At 37.5% G+C, this 19,216-nt stretch overlaps 1 protein-coding gene across 1 annotated transcript in view; it reads left to right on the top strand.

Moving 5' to 3' along the window:
• The first annotated feature begins 434 nt into the window (after positions 1 to 434).
• The window catches only part of LOC308559361 (sodium channel protein type 2 subunit alpha), an 82,175-nt gene continuing 63,393 nt past the window's right edge, over positions 435 to 19,216 (top strand). The window contains exons 1-10 of the mRNA XM_081142086.1: positions 435 to 510; positions 2,145 to 2,459; positions 3,438 to 3,556; positions 10,990 to 11,079; positions 11,824 to 11,952; positions 12,336 to 12,427; positions 13,497 to 13,769; positions 16,426 to 16,489; positions 17,898 to 18,039; positions 18,181 to 18,387. Of these exons, the coding sequence (XP_080998212.1) occupies positions 2,193 to 2,459; positions 3,438 to 3,556; positions 10,990 to 11,079; positions 11,824 to 11,952; positions 12,336 to 12,427; positions 13,497 to 13,769; positions 16,426 to 16,489; positions 17,898 to 18,039; positions 18,181 to 18,387 (1,383 nt within the window). The 5' untranslated portion in view covers positions 435 to 510; positions 2,145 to 2,192. The remainder of the gene's footprint in view (positions 511 to 2,144; positions 2,460 to 3,437; positions 3,557 to 10,989; positions 11,080 to 11,823; positions 11,953 to 12,335; positions 12,428 to 13,496; positions 13,770 to 16,425; positions 16,490 to 17,897; positions 18,040 to 18,180; positions 18,388 to 19,216) is intronic.

Genomic DNA, 19,216 nt, shown 5'->3' with positions numbered 1-19,216 from the left:
CGCTGTATGTTAAGACTTTCATTACTGTAATTGTTTTATGAATTTTTATTTTACCCCTTCATTATTTACTTTCTTCTTACTTTTAATTCGAATTATTTGTATTCATTAAATGACTTCTGGCTTAGCAAATAAAAAGCACAAACAGAAGCATTATTCGTTAACAAAATTAATAATTGAAATCAGCAAACCAGAGTTCCATTACTGAAAGCTTTCGGCTGCTGCAAGCATAGATCCTCGTGTACACGCCGAGGGGTTTCTCTCCACGGGTCCCCGCCCTCTAGTGCTCGTTATAAGAATGTCACTTTGTAGTCCCCGCACACAGGAAATGCCTGTTCTTACTTCACTTACCAGAATCCTCTTACAGGAAGTTAGGTGTGGTCTTTGAAGGAGAATTACAAAAAAAAAAAAAAAAATGAAAAAAAAGCAAAAAAGCATGATGGAATTTTAGCTGCAGTCTCCTTGGTGCCAGCTTATCAACCCCAAAATCTGAGTATAAAAGATTCTGCAGGGGTAATGTTTTAATATTCTTATTATGCTTTTTCTCTGTGATGCTTCTGTACCTGTCCAGTGGAATCCTTGGGGGGATGTGCAGAGGACCACTTTCATTTTGAAACTGCTGGCTGCATGCTTGAGCCTGTCTCTTTTCTTAGAACACCCAGGCATGGCAGTTGTCTCCGTGCACACTCCAGGGGGGGACTGGCACGCCTGTCTCCAGGCGAAAGGGTCTCTGGGGCTGGGGGAGGGAAAGGAGGGATGTGTGGAGGCTCTGTGATACTGCAGGCAGGCAGCTAGCTGGGGGCTGAAAGGTCCTACCTCGTCTACTTCAAAAACAAAAAATGTGATGGTACAGCAGCTTCGGTTATTTTAGACTTCCCTGTTTTATCTGGCATATGCTGCAGAAACTCTCCAGATATTCATGGATTTTACCCTCAGAAAATGCACTTCACTTAATTAAATGGCAATTCTCATTCCTGTAAAGTGGGGGTTAAAATGGATTGACATTTTTAAAAGAAGGAAAAATAGATAAGTGGTTGAATACAGATGGCATTTCGGTGTTAAGATTTGGGTTGTATTATTTTAAAAAGCGTAGAAACCCTGCCACCGATTCAGGGATGACATTCGGAGTGATGGGTGTGCTCTGTTGAGTTATATATGTTAATCTAGTAAAATGTGATTAGAATACAGTAAAACTTCACGGATGTTATTGCAAAGACCAACAGCATAGGAATTTGCTTAAAGGATAAACTGTCTTCAACTTTGGTTTTTTGTTTCAAGTTCAAAGCTGCTATGTAGATTTTACGAAATGGGCACTATTTGAGAAAATGGGCTATCTCTACAGCGTTTTCTAAGGCACTGCAAATTTGTTCATTTAAGAAGCAACCGCAATAGCTAACAGCAGGTTGCTAAACCAGGGGGTCCTAGCTCCAGACCTCTGACGGGGGTGACTTCCTGCCCAGTTTGGCAGGAGCTGGATCCCTTCCTGTGCAGCTTCCGAGCAGTTCCAAACGCGACCGGGCATCCCCTGCTCCTTCCTGCTCCCTTGCTTTCCAGCACCATCCACCTGTGTTTCCACAGCCTGGCATTTCAGAATTTCCAGAGCTTGTTACCAGGTGCGTTGATTTTTGAATAAGCTCTTAGGGGTGGAAAAGTAGGCCAAAGGGAACATAGGGGGGGAAAAAATGGATAGATAACAGGCAAGATCCCTGCACAGCCCAGGGTCTACAATTTTGGGTGATGATTCATCTCTTGTTTTGGATCTCTGATATTTTTTCAGAAAGGATGTTGGAAAAGATGGCTGCCAAATTGTTCACACAAGTGAAACAGCAAGCACAGACCAGTAAGCCTCCATTTCCGAGCTCTGAATTGGACATTTTCACTTCCAACATTTTGGGAGTGGGAGATGAGATGACCTCATAGACAGTCTCCTGAATATGTGCCATAGATGTCCAGGCAAACAAGGGAGCGCACGGCGAGCGGGCCCCTGGATGCTAAACACAGCTTCCTCAGTGAAGCACTGTTGCAGAGGGCTTGGTTTATACAGTGTATGTCAACATCATGCAATCGCCAGTCACCTTTCTCCCTAACGGCCGTTGCCTGTTTTCTCTCTCTCTGTCTGTCTTTGTCTCTGCCTCTTGTTTCCATAGCACTTTCTTATGCAAGGAGCTAAACAGTGATTAGAGCAGGATGAAAAGATGGCACAGTCAGTGCTGGTACCGCCAGGCCCCGACAGCTTCCGCTTCTTTACCAGGGAGTCCCTCGCTGCCATCGAGCAGCGCATCGCCGAGGAGAAAGCTAAGAGGCCCAAGCAGGAGCGCAAGGACGAGGAGGGTGGCGATGGCCCCAAGCCCAACAGCGACCTGGAGGCAGGGAAGTCCCTGCCGTTCATTTACGGAGACATCCCTCCGGGGATGGTGTCGGAGCCCCTGGAGGACCTGGACCCCTACTACATCAGCAAGAAAGTGAGTTCTTAGCCAAGGTGCCTTGACCTCCCCGCCTTCCTAAGTGGCTCTGGCTGTTCCCAGGGGTGTCTGGCAAAGAACAAGGTGCCCCCTCCTCTGCGGATCAGGAGGCAGAAGGGGCTGGTGGGCCGGACCATGGAGTTCACCCCTGATCCCAGCAGCGTTTTGGAAGCTCATTGAACCTACCTTCCCGGGACAGGGGGAGAACCAGAGGCATTCTGCAGAGTGGGCGCTGGGGAGGGACAGCCCCCCACCTCGTGCGCTGGGGCCAAGGTGAAAAGGGGAGTCAGGTTTGTACAGGGCGGGGCAAAAGGAGGCTTATGGTTGTTGACATGGAAAACATACAATAATTAATAAACAGCACTGCAATAATAAACTGTAGCATAAACCGACTCTCGCCCCACCCTGTATTTCCCCGAGTGTCTAAAGGCCTCTTGACCATCTCAAGCTCTATCTGAGGCCCTTGGATTTTCAGCAGGTTCATGCCTCCGTGCTACACATAAACTTTGCCCTTTCTGTGGCTCTCTCCAGAAGAAATAACAGCAGGTAAATTGTGAGTGCCAAAAAAAGAGTTTGATCCAAAAACACTCTTGGAGAACCCTGAAGTTCTTGTGATTTCTTTTTTTTTTTTAAAGGAAGAAGTAATAGCTTCATTTCGTGCTTTTCAGGAATGATAATTACCGTTAAAAAATATTGGTATCAAAACTTGATTAAGATGCTAAGAATTTATATGGCATTGACTAACTTATATATTTTTTACATTCTCCTTGAAATCCTCATGTCATTTACTGAATTTACGAGACTATACAGTGCTCAGAAAGTAACAGCACCTATCATGATGTCTTATGTTGGTAATTAGTATGTGACTACATTATTTTATAAGGCTCTATTTCTAACTAATGGTCTGGGCTTTCTCTTAAAATGTCCTTGATGCATATTCTAAATCATGTTTTATGTGTTGTGTTTTCTCTTTTTCAGACTTTTATAGTATTGAATAAAGGGAAAGCAATCTCTCGATTCAGTGCCACCTCTGCCCTGTACATTTTAACTCCCTTCAATCCTATTAGGAAATTAGCTATTAAGATTTTGGTACATTCATATCCTTTTTTCAAATAGTTACTTAGTGTGATTTTGCTCTTCAAATTATTGAGCTGGGAATTTTTTTAATATATGTGGTTGGTTGGCAATGTTATATGTTCTTTCTTTTTCTCTCCTCTTACTCAACAGTTAGCATATGACAAAATAGGATCATAGGTAAGTGAAGCAGTTTTTCCATCTTCTAAGCATTTCTCTTCCTCCTGACTCACTGCTTCTTTCTTCTTTGCGCCTCTGCTCCCTTCGGAGTTGCTTACTACTTCCAAGACTTCTGTATTAATTTTCACCGTCTTACCAGGTTCTCCCAGTACAGTCTTCCTCTTCAGATTTTACAATGCTATGTATGTAACGGGTAAACTTTTTGAGCTAATTTTGTTTATTGCTTCTACTTTTGGAAAACATATGCATAATCTGAATTACTCAATTTTATTTCTTTTTTGGTCTGAATTTTATTATTTTCTGGTTTTTCGTTTTAGCATTTGAAAGTTTTGAATTGCTAAGTATTTACAGTTGTGACTGTGTACACACTAGCCTTTTGAGTATTTCTCAAAATTCAATTCCCAGCAGTATTCCCAGTGATTTTCTATTTTCTTTTCCTTCCTTCTTTCTTTCCTTTGTTTCTTTTTTTTTTTTTTTCCTTTTTTGTCACTTGTTCTTATGTTCTATTCAAGTTACAGGTCCTGCTACAATTATCTCTCTCCAGAGGCTTCATGCCTGTCTACCCCTTTAGTTTATATTCTTATTTTAATCTTCATTCTCCTTATCGGAGCAGCTACTACTTCCTAGGGATTGATGACACCTTGGTAGGAAAAGGTAATTTAATTTACTCCTAGAAGTTACATAAAGTAGTTGTGAAGGATAGGTTTTATTCCAGGCAGGGGCCAGTGGTCTGCCTGAGGGCCAGCCCTGGAAAAACCAAGGAGGCAAAAGTTTGGAAGACTGGGGCCATGCCAGGCAGGGGCATTTGCAGGAAGATCACAGAAGCATTGAATGAGGACTGATATGCATCAGCAGCCAGAGGTGAGATTCCGGAAGGGGAAACTGAAATTTAAGTAAAGCCTCAGACTGGGCAACTTCTAATGTTGCATCTTCTTTAGAAGAGCCTTGCCTGGGATCCCAGGACGTGGTGAGCCCAGGACTTGGCTTTCTGGCTTGCAGTATAAAAGCTCCCTGCCCCTAGCAGGCTCAAATAATTTTTTGAATTACATAAAGTGTGGAACTCAGGAGATGGGATAAGCTTAGTACCAGGGAATTGGTTTCAGTGCCGGGTGGAGGGGCTGCCAATCATGTCCCCAGACTTGCCCAGCGTTGGAGTAAAGGATTTCCTCAGCGGCATGCCATTCTGGGATTCAGTCTCTTTCTAACCCTCTAGTTCATTCCTCTCCCTCTCCCTCAAAGTTTTGCAGAGACATCAATGTATTTTAATTTGGTATTTGTTTGTTTTAAGATTTAGTAATTTATTTTGAGTTATATAAAGCAGTATGTTTCCTTATTGCTTTTCAAGTAAGAGGCCCCAGTTGTATAAGGAGAAAAAAATATATATGTCTTTGACTTAGCATTAGGAATGAATGCTAAGGTTGAGGTTTAGATTTGGGTCTCCTGAATTATAAATTATGCTCTATTATTATGCTTCAAACACTTATAATCTTTGCACTGAATAAATATTTTCATAAATTATTTATTATATTTTACAAATAATTATGTGCCCCTTATGTCAACATTATTTCCACATGTAACTATGTGAACACACAGATTTAGTTTAATTCTTTGTTCAGAGCAGATACTCTGGTAAAGTATGTTTTGAATAAATAAGTAACTAATGAACCACAGGTTACAAAATCAGATGCAAAACAAGTGACAAAATGGAAGGTGTGAAAAGGTCAGGAAAATCTATTTTGTTCTGAATCTGAATGGTGAGATGAGATTAAGAAAGTTTAATATTAAAGAAAAGGGCAACTTTTTGTTTCAAAAATTTTGCATGGAGCTCTTTGAGAATGTGATAAAAGCCATAATCTCTACCCTAAAAAATCTTAGGAGGCTAGAGAGCCCATATATTTTAATTTATGACCCTCCAGAAAGAGAAATTACCACTGGCAGAGAAAGAGGCTAGTTTCAGAAGTTCTGATCGGAGAATCTGGGCATTGAGAACACAGTTTATGGTGAGGGCTCTTTAGGAACTAAGGAACAACTTGAATTTGAGGGTTTGCAGTTGGTTCCAAAGAAATCCTCCAAGGGACACAGTTGTTAGAAGAGCTGCGGTGATGCAAGTTGAAGTGTGAGGGCAGCCAAGTAGCTCTATTAAGATTTGCCAAATGGTCGATTCGCCTAGAAGCTTACAAATTGGCTGATAGCCACAAATTTCTTCCAAGGTAGAAAAAGTAGATTTTTTAAAATCTCTAATTGCCTGAATTAAAACATTGTATTTCTGATGATCTCAAGTTGGAATAAGAAAAGAAAAAACAGTTGAGCTAATAGTCTAAGGTAGATACACTCTTTAGTCTTTTGGTGATAGTGGTGCACCTGATAATAAATCCTGGTAAACTTTAGCATATATGATACTGTACAGTTTGCAAGAGATTTTCCCAATGGTTTTGTCTCTTATTTCTCACAATGCAAACCCTAGGCTCAAATCTTGGTTTTCTGACTTCAGGCACAGTGCCCTTTGCTGTAAGTTAAAAATGCTTAAGGATAGTCACAGTGGGTTTGGACACAGTTAAGAGATCATTGTGTGTTCATTATCATTAGTTTATAAACCAGAAAGTGACCGTTCAAAGTAAAGAAATTTGTATTTTAAACCCAGGTTGATACCTCTATTTACAACAAAAATTCCAACTTGTTTCATATAGCTTTGTTGCCCTGGCTGGTTTGACTCAGTGGTTAGAGCATAGGCCCAAGGATTGAAGGGTCCTGGGTTCGATTCCAGCCAAAGACACATACCTCAGTTGCAGGCTCGATCCCTGGCCCTGGTTGGTACACGTGCGGGAGGCAACCAATCAATGTGTCTTTTTCACATCTCTCTCTCTCTCTCTCTCTCTCTCTCCCTCCCTCTCTCTCTCTCTCTCTCTCTCTCTCTCTCTCTCTCTCTCTCTCTCTCTCCCTCTCTCTCTCTCTTTCCCACTCTCTCTAAAAAGCAATGGAAAAAATATCCTAGGGTGAAGATTTAAAAAAATTAGGTTTGTTTCTTGATTTTGACAGAATAAATTATGTTTACTATATTTTTGGCAAGATATATTTTGAAAACTGAAAATGTTTTTGATGTGCTTAGTATTTTTTTTGATAGTTAAAGCATGGTTATATATTTTTAGATAGTAAACAAGTTAAAAATAATCTATATTCCTTAAATTCCCAGAATTTTAAATGTGTTTCATGTCTGTTTTTATGATTTTAACTTCATATGCACACTCTTTTTATTTTACATTCATTACTCATTTATATGTTGATTTGCAAATATTTTTTGAGTACCTACTATGTGGCAGATGTTCTTTTAGGCATTAGGATGAGACATTGAACAAAGCCAAGTCCCATTCTCATGTAGTTACATTGATGCGTATGTGTGTATTTGAGAGGAGAAAGATGGTAAAAATAAATCGTATGCCAGCTAGTGATATGTGCTATTAAGAAAAATAAAGCAGCATAAAAAAGAGAAGAGTGATCATATGGTCAGGGAAGTCCTCATTTGAACAAAGATTCAAAGGAAATAAGGGAGTGAGACATGGACATTTAGGAGGAAAGTAAATGTAAGGGGAATGGCAAATATGAGGACAAAGTATGAAGGTGGAAGTGAAACTGGGGTGTTCAAGAATCAGCAAGGAACCCGGTGTGACTGCAGCAGAGTCGGAAAGGCAGGGCGTAGGAGGAGACAAGGTCAGTGAGAGTGGAGGTCAGGGGCTGAAGCTGTAGTCCATGGTGAGGACACCATGCTTACTTCTAATGAGATGGGAAGAGATGACTGAAGGATATTCAGCAGAAGAACGTTATGAACTGACTCTCATTTTACAAAGATCACCCCATCTGCTTCACAGATAATAGGATGCATGGGGGAAGGGGGGAGTGTAGAAGCAAAAAGACAGATTGGGGGCCTACTGCCATTATGAAGTCAAGGGATGCTGGCGGCTTAGACTATGGTAGAAACAATGAGGATGGCAAAATGTCATCGGATTCAGGTGTATTTTGCAGAAGAGCTGGCAGGTTTTGCTGAGAAAATGGGTGTAGTATATGAGGAAATGAGCAGACCTAAGGATGAGTCCAAGTGTTGGGTCTGCTCAAGAAAGAAAAATGTAGTTCCTGTTGACTGAGCTTGGGGTGACTTCCGGTGGATAACAATGGTGAGTAAAATCCAGAGTTCTGACTTGAACATGTTATTTTTGAGATGCCTATTAGATGTTCAGTGGAGGAGTCTCAAGTTGAAGAAAAGGTTGGGCTGAGATATAGCTTAGAGAGAAGGGGAGAAGAAATGGCATTTGCATTTGCAAAGACCCTTATTTAAGAAAGGGCATATTTCATTAGATGCTCTAACACAATTATAAGAATATGGGATAAGAGAGAGTGCAATGAAGAGTAAAGAATACAAAACTAGAGAAGTAGACAGAAGTCATGCCTTCTAGGGTCTAGACAATGATAAGACATTTGATCATCACTTTAAAATAGTGGGTAGCTATTGAAATTATCTGAATTACATTTACAAAGATAATTTTGGCTCAGTATGTAGAATAGGTTGAAAGGAACCAACCATGGAGTCAGAAAGGCCAGTTTGGAGGAAACTGCAATAATCCAGGTTAGACTTGGTACACACCTGGACTATGTAGTAATGTGGGGATGAAAAAAAGTTGACTGAATCCAGAGATAGCAGGTAGAACTGACAATGTTTGGTGCTAAGTTGTGTGTGGAAGTTTAGGGAAAGAGAAACCCAAGATTGCTTCTAGGTTCCTGGCTAGAACATGGGACATTTTATAAGATACAGAGATGTCAAAGGAGCAGGGTGGTGTTTTTTTTGGGGGGGGGGTATGGCAGAGGGATGGAATGAAAAGATTTTCAGTTCAGTTTAGAACTCAAAATCTTTGAAATGATTTTGAAGTATCAATGAGATACATAAGTGCAGATATCATATGGGCAATCGGGTCTGTGGAGTTCGGAAGAGAGGTCTAACTTGGAGAGAAATATTTGAGATCAGGGGGCACATAAGTGGTACTTGAAGCTATGTGTGATTAGCTCTACTCTACTAGGATAAATATAGCAGGAGAGGGGGGGAAATGGCTGAGATATCCTATGTCCTTCTTTTCAAAAAGGAATTACAAGGGTTCAAATGATACAAGCAAATTGTTGTCCACAAGGCATGAAGAAACCAGGGGATTGGGACCTCATGAAGTGAAAAGAGCATAATGAAAGGAGAAAGAATCATCTTTGTCAAAAACTGCTGGGTGAGCAAGTCAAATAAAAACTCAAAATTATCCTTCTCATTTTAGTGACAAAACATGGAGAGTTTGTTCTCTTCAGAAAGAAAAGCTAGTAGGCTGAGGAAAAGATAAACATCTCTTTTAAGAAGTTTGGCTATGAATGGAGAGAAGAGGCTGGAAGTAGTTAAAGAAGATTGTGGGTTACAAGAAGGCATTCTCTCTCTCCCCAAGATAGGAAAGACGTAAACAAGTTTATGTTGACAGGAAGCGACCAGTAGAGTGGGAAATAGTAAAGATAAGAGAAGGACGAGATTTCTGAAGTATTCTGGAAAATAGAAGGTGCACAGAGTATGGGTGGAGGAATTGAAAACTTCCCTTATTGAAACAGGAAGGAGAAAGGATGGGTCCCAGTACAGAGAGGTTTGTCAATTTGGAAGTGAGGAGTAGAGATATGGCAGAATGGTTTGATCTCTTCTCTCAGTGAAGTAGGAAATAAGGTCATCAGCTTGAGGTGGGAGGGGGGAAAAAGAAGATTGGAAGTCGGAGGAGAGTGGGAAATATTTGAAATTGTCCAAAGTGAGTAAGAAATGGAGCTAAGTGGGGAAATACAGAACTGTGTTGAAGACCCTGGAGGCTGAGAACCATGCATTCAGAATGGTGCTAATCTGCCAAAGGGAGTTTTATATGCTAATAGCAAATCATCTTTAATTTTATCTTATGTTTTGTTTCTTTTCAGCAGTAAAGGAAAAAGATGATTCTTCCTTGAAATGGTGTTTTTCTGTGTTCTCTAGGTTGTAGTGCCCTCACGTGGCTGATCTGCATCATTCACTTACGACTGTTTTCATGTGGATGCCTTTGGACAAGCTGAGAATTAAGCTTGTGCAATATACTGCTACTAGTAAAAACAAAAAAAATCTATTATTGTTTTGACTAAAGCCAGCTGTAGGTGCAAAGAAACTTCCTTTATAGTTTAATGCAACATTGGCTACTCACTGTCCCCTCTTACCGCACTTAAAATCATGTGATATTTCTTTATGTGCAAGTAATATGAAAATTTATAATTAAAATAAAGGTGAGAAGGCTTATGAGTAGCATTTATTCTCTGGGATTTTTTGTGTTTAAATTTACATTGCTAAAGGTTCTTCTTTGTATAATTGCAATTGAATTCTAGTGCTTTTTATCAAATATAACAGAAAGTCATTTCATTACCTGACTACCAAATATTTTCTTAAAGAGTTTTGTTATTTTTCGGAAAAGTGAAGGACATTGACTATGTCCACAAAAGCATAGTGGGGTAGAGTGAAACAGACTAGATATTCTTTTATGAGTAATGTTCTCTACGATTCAGGAAGTTAGGAAAGCAATTTATTGAGCACCTACTTTGTACCAGACCCATTAAGTGTAGTAGCTTTAACATATTTTAAATAACTTGATCCTCACAGAAATCCTGCAAAATAGTTATTTTTTTCTTACTTTTATAATGAAGTGAACCAAGGCTCAGAAAAATTAACGGGTAATTTGACCACAGTTACAAATCCAAGACATGCCAACACAAATATCAGCTATTTTCTCTTACTGTTCAGAATTTTATAAGCTATTACAGTATATTATATACTCCACATAGAACAGATCTTATTAAAGACTTTCCACCAGAGTGAATGGGGGTACAATGCACTTAATTAATCACTTGAATTCTGCCAAATTTCATCATGATTTATAAAATGTTGAATTCGTAGTTGTGGTTGAGTGAGTTGAGTCTCTCATTTAAAAAAATTAAATTGATAAATTATTGACTAATGAACACTTTGCTTTGCACTTAATCTTTTTAATTACTAAAAAGCACCAAAGTAGCCTCAAAATAGGTGGTGACGTGGTTCTACATGGCCTAGCTATGAGGTTGTTGAATGACAGAAATGGAAAGAACAAACTCAATAATAAAAGTCTAAGGGCATAAAGGTTCTAAACTTCATGGTGGCAAAAGGCATGGTGGCGCATGAAAATGAAATTTCCAGTGAACTTTGTCTTCCTTGACGATATTCTACTTTATTCAATGTGCTCATTATGTGCACCATTCTTACCAACTGTGTGTTTATGACAATGAGTAATCCTCCAGACTGGACAAAGAATGTAGAGTGAGTAGAAAATTAAATATATCTTTCAATATGCTCATCCCTTTGTATTTCAAATTGTGCATTTAACAGCTTGAGACTTCAGTTTCTCTAACAAATCATACTAGCTCCTCCCAACTGGACAAGTTAGACAGTGATTTAAGTTCATTTCAAGCACTAATGTCCTCTAGGACAAAGCTTGCAGTGGTGGCTTATTCAGTAGCTCAAATTATTGCACTGATTTGACGGCCAATATTTGTAGCCCTTTATGTTCCTTGTGAGTCTCACAGTCTTTTGAAGATCAGTGACTACTAACATCCAATGACAAAAATTAGACCTAGTTTGTATATTCCTTTACTCATGGCTATTACTTTTTTATGTTTTATTAGTATATAGTTCATGTATCTTAATAATGCATATTTTGTTGAACATCAATACTTCTTTCAATTTTTGGATTAATACCTATTTGCTTCAATCAGACCGAAAGCCAGTGTATTTTAGATAATATCTTCATACAGAACTATATTATTTGGGCCTTCAAGTTGATATAGCAAGTACAGTACCCATTTAGTTGCAATCCAAAGAGAATGTCTTTCAAAATGTAATGTTTCTTTTCTACTTTAATCCCTACCTAGACTCTACATTGTAGGGAGACAGACCTAGACCCATATAGAAACCTCCAATTTTTGTTGTTTAAGTCTCTTTTAAGATATGTACATGTAAATTACGCACTAGATCTTTAATGTGGGCTTGGCTGTTTTTTCTCAGGTACACCTTTACAGGGATTTATACTTTTGAATCACTTATAAAAATACTTGCAAGGGGCTTTTGTTTAGAAGATTTCACATTTCTACGGGACCCATGGAATTGGTTGGATTTTACAGTCATTACTTTTGCGTAAGTATTTTAATACATTTTCCATGCTGGAAGGATAAATCATTGGTGGAAGCCTACATTATATTTCTCCTTGGTGGCTTCCCCTGACAGATCAAGCATTTTTTGTAGTTATCATATGAATTTAGAATATTTTCCTTCCAATTAAATGATGTACTTTGGAGAAATTAGGAACTAACATAATAAATTATATGGCTTTGGTTTCAGTTAACACTGTAAAATAATAGTTTCCCGTGTAACAGAGATTATGCTTGATGACAATGCCATTTTTCTCTTAATTGGGAAACCTAATGGCAACACTCAATGAAGTTACAAAGGTCTTGATGTAAGACCAACGTAGACTTAGATTTCCCTAAATTCTGAATAACTCTGATTTAATTCTACAGGTATATAACAGAATTTGTAAACCTAGGCAATGTTTCAGCTCTTCGAACTTTCAGAGTCTTGAGAGCTTTGAAAACTATTTCTGTAATTCCAGGTAAGAAGAAACCGGTATAAGGTGGTAGGCCCCTTATATCTCCAACTGTTTCTTGTGTTTTGTCATTGTGTTTGTGTGTGAACTCCCCTATTGCAGATATGTGACAGAGTTTGTGGACCTGGGCAATGTCTCAGCGTTGAGAACATTCAGAGTTCTCCGAGCATTGAAAACAATTTCAGTCATTCCAGGTGAGAGCTAGGTTAAACACCGAGGCTGAGTTTAGCTGCGTTGGTGCATTGGCTGAGTTTAGCTGCATTTGTGCATAAGCCTTGTTGCTTGTCACCTATTGCAAATAAATATGTAAAAAAGCAAGAATCAGTACATCATATTTTGGGATGGACTTGATTTTTTGCTTTTACTAGTTGCTTTCTTTAAAACTGTTCTAAATCAGCCTTTGAGTTTAACAAGTTTTTGCATGAGGCATTTGCAGTAACAGGCTACATGGTCTGCATCCTATAACATCAAGCTTTCTGCATAGAAGCTAAACTATGAGGCGTTCAAACTGATGGGAATTGGAACATTTAGGTAAAAACTGGTAATTTTCTTACCTGCAGATAAATGAAAGAGCAAAGGATAGCATGAGTGTTGCATGAGGCTCAGTTTTCAGATGTCTTCCTTTTTTAACCCATACTCAAGCTTATAGAATTCACAAATATATAACCTCATAATTCAGTGACTTAAAGATCTATTACTACTATTCATATAGATATTTCTAAAATCACTAAGAGGTAAGGGAGTAAGACATCTGCAAATATAAGCAAAATATTTACAAAAGGTTGATGTTTAAGCATGAATAAGAAAATCATTTTTTTGTTCTAAGGAGTGTTTGGAAATACACTTTGGTTCATTTCCATTCACAGTTTTCAAATGAACATACGAGTTCTGCTTTCATTCATTTTCACCGGCTAGCAGGCCTTTCATGAAAATGTTATTCGATCACAAACATTAAGCTAATATTCTTGGCATTCTGCATGACATTTTTATTTTCCAGGACAAGCTCATGATGTTTTGTCAGTAAAATAGCTGTTAAACAGTATATTTAAACTTCTCCCTCTGATTTTATTTGTAGGCCTGAAGACCATCGTGGGGGCCCTGATCCAGTCTGTGAAGAAGCTCTCTGACGTCATGATCCTGACTGTGTTCTGTCTGAGCGTGTTTGCGCTAATAGGACTACAGTTGTTTATGGGCAACCTGCGGAATAAATGTTTGCAATGGCCCCCAGATAATTCTTCCTTTGAAATAAACGTCACTTCCTTCTTTAATAACTCATTGGATGGGAACGGTACCATTTTCAATAGGACAGTGAGCATGTTTAACTGGGATGAATATATTGAGGATAAAAGTAAGATATACTCTTTTAACCATTAAGTTGTTTAATCCTTTAAATACTAAAGAATACACATAGTGAAAATTGTCTCAATTTTTTTGTGAACCAAATGATTTAGACCAAGTTAAGATAAATCACTACATGTGATACAGAAATTAAATAATACCTTTTCCCTTATCTGTCAATCAACATGATAAAAGTTATCCTATGCGTTATCTTTTTCTAAAGCAGTGTTGAGAGCAGTACCACATTAAGCTGTGTTTACTTGGCAGGCACTGATCAGGCGTTTTCAGTCATCTTTAGTAAGTCAGTAGTTTGGACTATTCAGAATTTTACACTGAAATGTACTGTTAAGAAGACTGGGGAAAAATAACACGGTCTTATTTGGTTGACTCAGTATATGTATTGAGTACATATTATGTCTCTGGAAGTAGAGAAACTATCCACCAGGGTGAAATCTGAATGTGTGTGCTCATCAAAATGTTAAGCAGCCCCAATCTGGCCATTTTCTCATTGGCGATGGGAAAGAGTAAACTTGAGACCTGCCTCTCTAATGTTCTTGTCCCAATGTATTCCTTTGGTGTCAGTCATTGTTTTAGATTTGTTTAGCAGTATAGTTTGATTTTATTTTTAAAGATGGACATAAAAATAAATGTATAATGCCATAGACTTCAGCATACTTTCTTACCATTGAATCCAGCCCCTCCATCATTTAGGTATCCAAGTCTCATCTTCTCCATGTACAATTAGCAAATCAACTTCCGCTGATCCCTTGATGATCAGTATTCCAATGGGACACTTATTCTGTGCTACCCTTCATGGTTTATAGGACCATTTGAAATTTTATCTCTTCTCGCATTATATTAATATTTTAAGAGCTGGTATTTTTATGAAGAATATTTACGGAGATTTATACTGGGGAGATTAAGATTCATTGGATAAATGAATAAATAAAGCAAACAATTTATTACTTATTAGGTTTTCCATTTATTAATATTATAATAATAGCACAATGATAATATTTGCACATAAATATTTTCTCTGTTTCTAATTGTTTCCTTCAAATGGATTTTCATTAATAGAATATTTTTGGGTCAAGAGTAGGACCAGATTAAGCCTATGGAGACAGTGTCAAATTGACCTCCAGAGAGGTCAGACCACTTGCTAATATTGCTGTTACCATATTTTTAAATCTTTTGGTAGAAGAAAAAGTGCACCCTCTGTTCCTAATTATTAATGCAATAAAATTTTAAAGATATGTTTATTACTATCATTAGCAAGTTATACACTTTATATAATGTGAATTATCTGTTGATATTTTTACCCATTATTTTATCAGGTGATAGTATGTTTAGGGAATTCATATGAACTTTAATTTATCAAGTATATTAACATTGTTTTGGCAACTGTATTCTCGGGCTTGTTTTTCATCTTTTTTGTGTGTGTGCGCCATCATTTATTTTTTTAAATTTATCTTTCTTGTTGAAAGTACTACAGATGTCCCTTTTTTTTTATCCCCATTGATCCCCTCCACCTCATGTTTTTCATCTTATTACTTGTTTTTGATGCCTACGTGATTTTGATTTTTTGGCAATGGCCTCATTAATTTTTTAAATTTTTTTTCTATATTTTAGTTTAGAAAAATTTTTGATTTAGAGATAACGAAAATATTCACCTTAATATTCTACATATAAAGCAACCACCTATATATTCTCTATTTTAAAACCTTATATATCCTTCATATCATATTAATGGGCTTGTTTTTAAATCTTTAATCTTTAAAAAAAAATCTAGAATTATTTTTTGATATATGTTGTGAGGTAAGGATTAAAATTTTGTTATTGTTTTATTGCAAAACCATGACACAGGTTTCCCTGCATAATATATTCGCATATTTCTTAAATACAGACTTTAAGTTTTCCTAAAACAATCATAATAATTTTTGTGCGGTATTTGTGTGTGGTTTTTTAAAATTGTGTGTGTTTCTTGAGATCACTTTTGCAACTTATTAAAGTTATATGTAAGGTATTCTATATGAATAAGAACTAGATGTAATTAGAAAATATATATCTCCAGAGAAACGTCTATTTAGTTCTTTTGAAATATAGTCATCAAGCCAAAACCTTAAGTAAAACACTTATTTATAGCATTATAGAAAGAGCAAACACCTAAGCCCACTTTTCAATGGAAATTAAGTTAAAATGAGTAGGAGAAAAATGTCTGAATCTATTTGGAGTCCAGGCAAAAAGTATTCGTAAAGTAAAATCTTATTTGCATGAAAGCATTTAACAGCAACAAGGCTTATCTTTCTCTCAATTTTTTTTTTTTTTGTCAAGAACACCGCCTTAATTTGGCAGCTCTTTTTGAGGCATCTCAAGTAATTTGAGTTTATATTCACAGTAAATGCTGACATAAAAATGTTATAATAGTTTTCCTTCCAAAAAATTTTAAAACGGACTTTCTAAACATTTGTTTAATTTAAAATGTTATATTATGATATATTTTTAGTATTCAGTTATTATTAAAATATTTTCATTTATCCATATACATATTTATTATTTTATCTATTTCATTACAATTGGAAAATTATAAGCTTTATTCTCTAAACATAATAGCTGCAGTGTTTTGAGGGCTTTTTAATGATGCTTGCTATTCTTCACTCTTTAAATAGGTCACTTTTATTTCTTGGAAGGGCAAAACGATGCTCTGCTTTGCGGCAACAGCTCGGATGCAGGGTAAGTGATGTTTCATATTGAGTTTCGGTCCACATTGCTCCATCAGCCTCCCTAACCTGCCACCTCCCGCCCACCCGGCCCCTGCTGCTCCTCATTCAAAGCCTCCAGAAATTCCATTTCACACTGACTCGCAAAATAGCTGAGGTAAGTGTGGATTCTCACTTCTTTCACACACTCATATGCAGCATTCTTTTTCCATGCTAGGTCACGGCTGATCTTCCAAATTAGTTCAATGGAAAATAGAAAAGCAGTGCATATAAATAATAAGCTTAAGTTAATAGAATTTATAAACATGTACCTTTATAAGTGTGATATTTTATGCTAGTGTGGTCCCCATGGCTTAAAGTGTATGCTCTCTGAAGATGATGTCAGTGTCTGAGGCATGGTGAGCCTCTGTCCTAGCATATTTTAGCTAAGTGGTTAAGGGCAGAGACCAGAGTTTGCATGGATTCAAATCCTGACTCCACCATAGAATGTCCCATCGGCTTACCTTATAGTTTCCTTAGGTAATAAAAGGGTATAATAATAGGGTGACTGTAAGAATTAAATAGGTTAGTGAACATGCAGCTACCATAACACTCAGTGAGTTCTTTCTATGGAAGATGATACTGTGAACGTTAGTAACTAATACCTGTAGCTAAATTCTCAATGCTTGGAGGCTTTGCGTTTGATTCATACGATAAAGATTGTAGTGCCTTTATCTTCAGATCCCAGTGATCAGTAAAACAGGGTGCTTTAAATTCCTGTCTGTACTACACTGAGTGCTTTACATACAATATCATATTCAATGCTTGTTTGTTTGTGAGGCAGGTTCTGTTATCAAACCTTTTATATATATACATATACACACACACACACACATGAAGTGCCCGAAGAGGAGCAAGGTTAGGAAACCTGCACCTGATCATGCAGCCCTGAAATGTCAGGCACAATATCAAGCCAAGGTCAGCGCCAGCGTCATCGTCAAGGTCATATGACATCTTCACTATGCAGAGTCATCTCCTCCTTTCACTGTCCCTCCACTGACCTTTCCTTCACCCTTCTTCTCTACTCACACACACACACTTCTGCCTCTAGATATCTTCAGTGAAAATTAATTTTTCCTCTGTAGACTCATTTTTCTGTTCACGCCCCCAAGTCCCCAAAAATATTAATCATGACATGACTGCTTTCATATGGAGATGTGATAAATATAATAACGACAATGATAAATCACAGAGGAGTTCACAAATAACCTTAATAGATTCTGTTATTATGTAAATCAGTCCACGTAAGTGCTGGGAAAGGTAAGAGCAATCTGCTTTCCTCAGTGTTGTATGAAATAGGCATCAGCATCTGTAAAAACCAGAAAGCCAGCCAGCAGACTGGCAGTTACTGACTTCCCCTCTTTGCTTTAACCTAATTTCAGCCAGTGTCCGGAAGGATACATCTGTGTGAAGGCTGGTAGAAACCCCAACTATGGCTACACGAGCTTTGACACCTTTAGCTGGGCCTTCCTGTCCTTATTTCGTCTCATGACACAAGACTTCTGGGAAAACCTTTATCAACTGGTGAGAACAGATAAAATGAATTCTTCTGAGAAGCTTGAAATACTGAGATCAAGAGAACTGCTATAGAATACTTTGTTACTTAGAGTTTGAACTCATCACATCCTATATAATATTTAATAAAATATCTCTTCCATTTTGCAGACACTACGTGCTGCTGGGAAAACATACATGATATTTTTTGTGCTGGTCATTTTCTTGGGCTCATTCTACCTTATAAATTTGATCCTGGCTGTAGTGGCCATGGCCTATGAGGAACAGAATCAGGCCACCATGGAAGAGGCAGAGCAGAAAGAGGCTGAATTTCAGCAGATGCTTGAACAGTTAAGAAAGCAACAAGAAGAAGCTCAGGTACAGTTAGCAAACACTGAGCTCTTTTGTGTTTGTTTATCTCAATTAATTTTCTGACCACACTGGTGAAGTCAAGTGGCATTTAGGAGACAAAATCAGCAGTGGTTACATTGCTATTTAAAACATGTCATGTGTGCTTGGAAGCCTGTTTGGTTATTAGGAGATTATTATTGTATTTTGATAATTACTGTCAATACTAATGGCATCAAAACATGGAGATTTGTAATTGCTTTTTGACTTTTTTTTTTCTCCCTTGTGACCCCTCATTTACTCAAGCTCACAAAATAATTAGACCAATATGCCCTCAATCAAAGTATTTTCTTAATCTTCTGGAGAGGAGGAGATCAGTTATAGCTGCTTCTTTATTAGTGTCACTAGACATGGGAAATTCGGTCAGGAAACTGGTGTCAAACTAGGAAGATTATATTCTAGAGTCTAGAAAGAAATACTTATTTAATATTTATTTTCTATTTGAAGAGTATTTAAATGCAAGCTTGTGGATTGCATAAGGGGAAGACTAGTAGGCGAGCACAGTAAATCAATACATTCTCTGCCTAGTCCCCACAAGTCCTTTAATTTGTACTTGATGAGGCTTCAAACAAGGCAAGAATGTCTCTAATTATATTTGCTTGACTTAATGACATTAACTAGTCCAATTGCATAGTTTTTGGCTTTTCATGGATCTTGAATTTAGATCTCTTTTAACACTGAGTATCCTAAATATAGAATAAAGACCAGATAAATAAAATACATGGGGGTAGCAACAACACAATTGAATACTGTATCTTTCCAGAAATTGTACTATTGTAATATACAAATTCATAGATGA

The sequence above is a fragment of the Miniopterus schreibersii genome (genome assembly GCF_964146895.1).
Source record: "Miniopterus schreibersii genome assembly, chromosome: 7".
Taxonomy (NCBI): Eukaryota; Metazoa; Chordata; class Mammalia; order Chiroptera; family Miniopteridae; genus Miniopterus; species Miniopterus schreibersii.
This window is presented reverse-complemented; position numbering and strand designations above follow the sequence as displayed.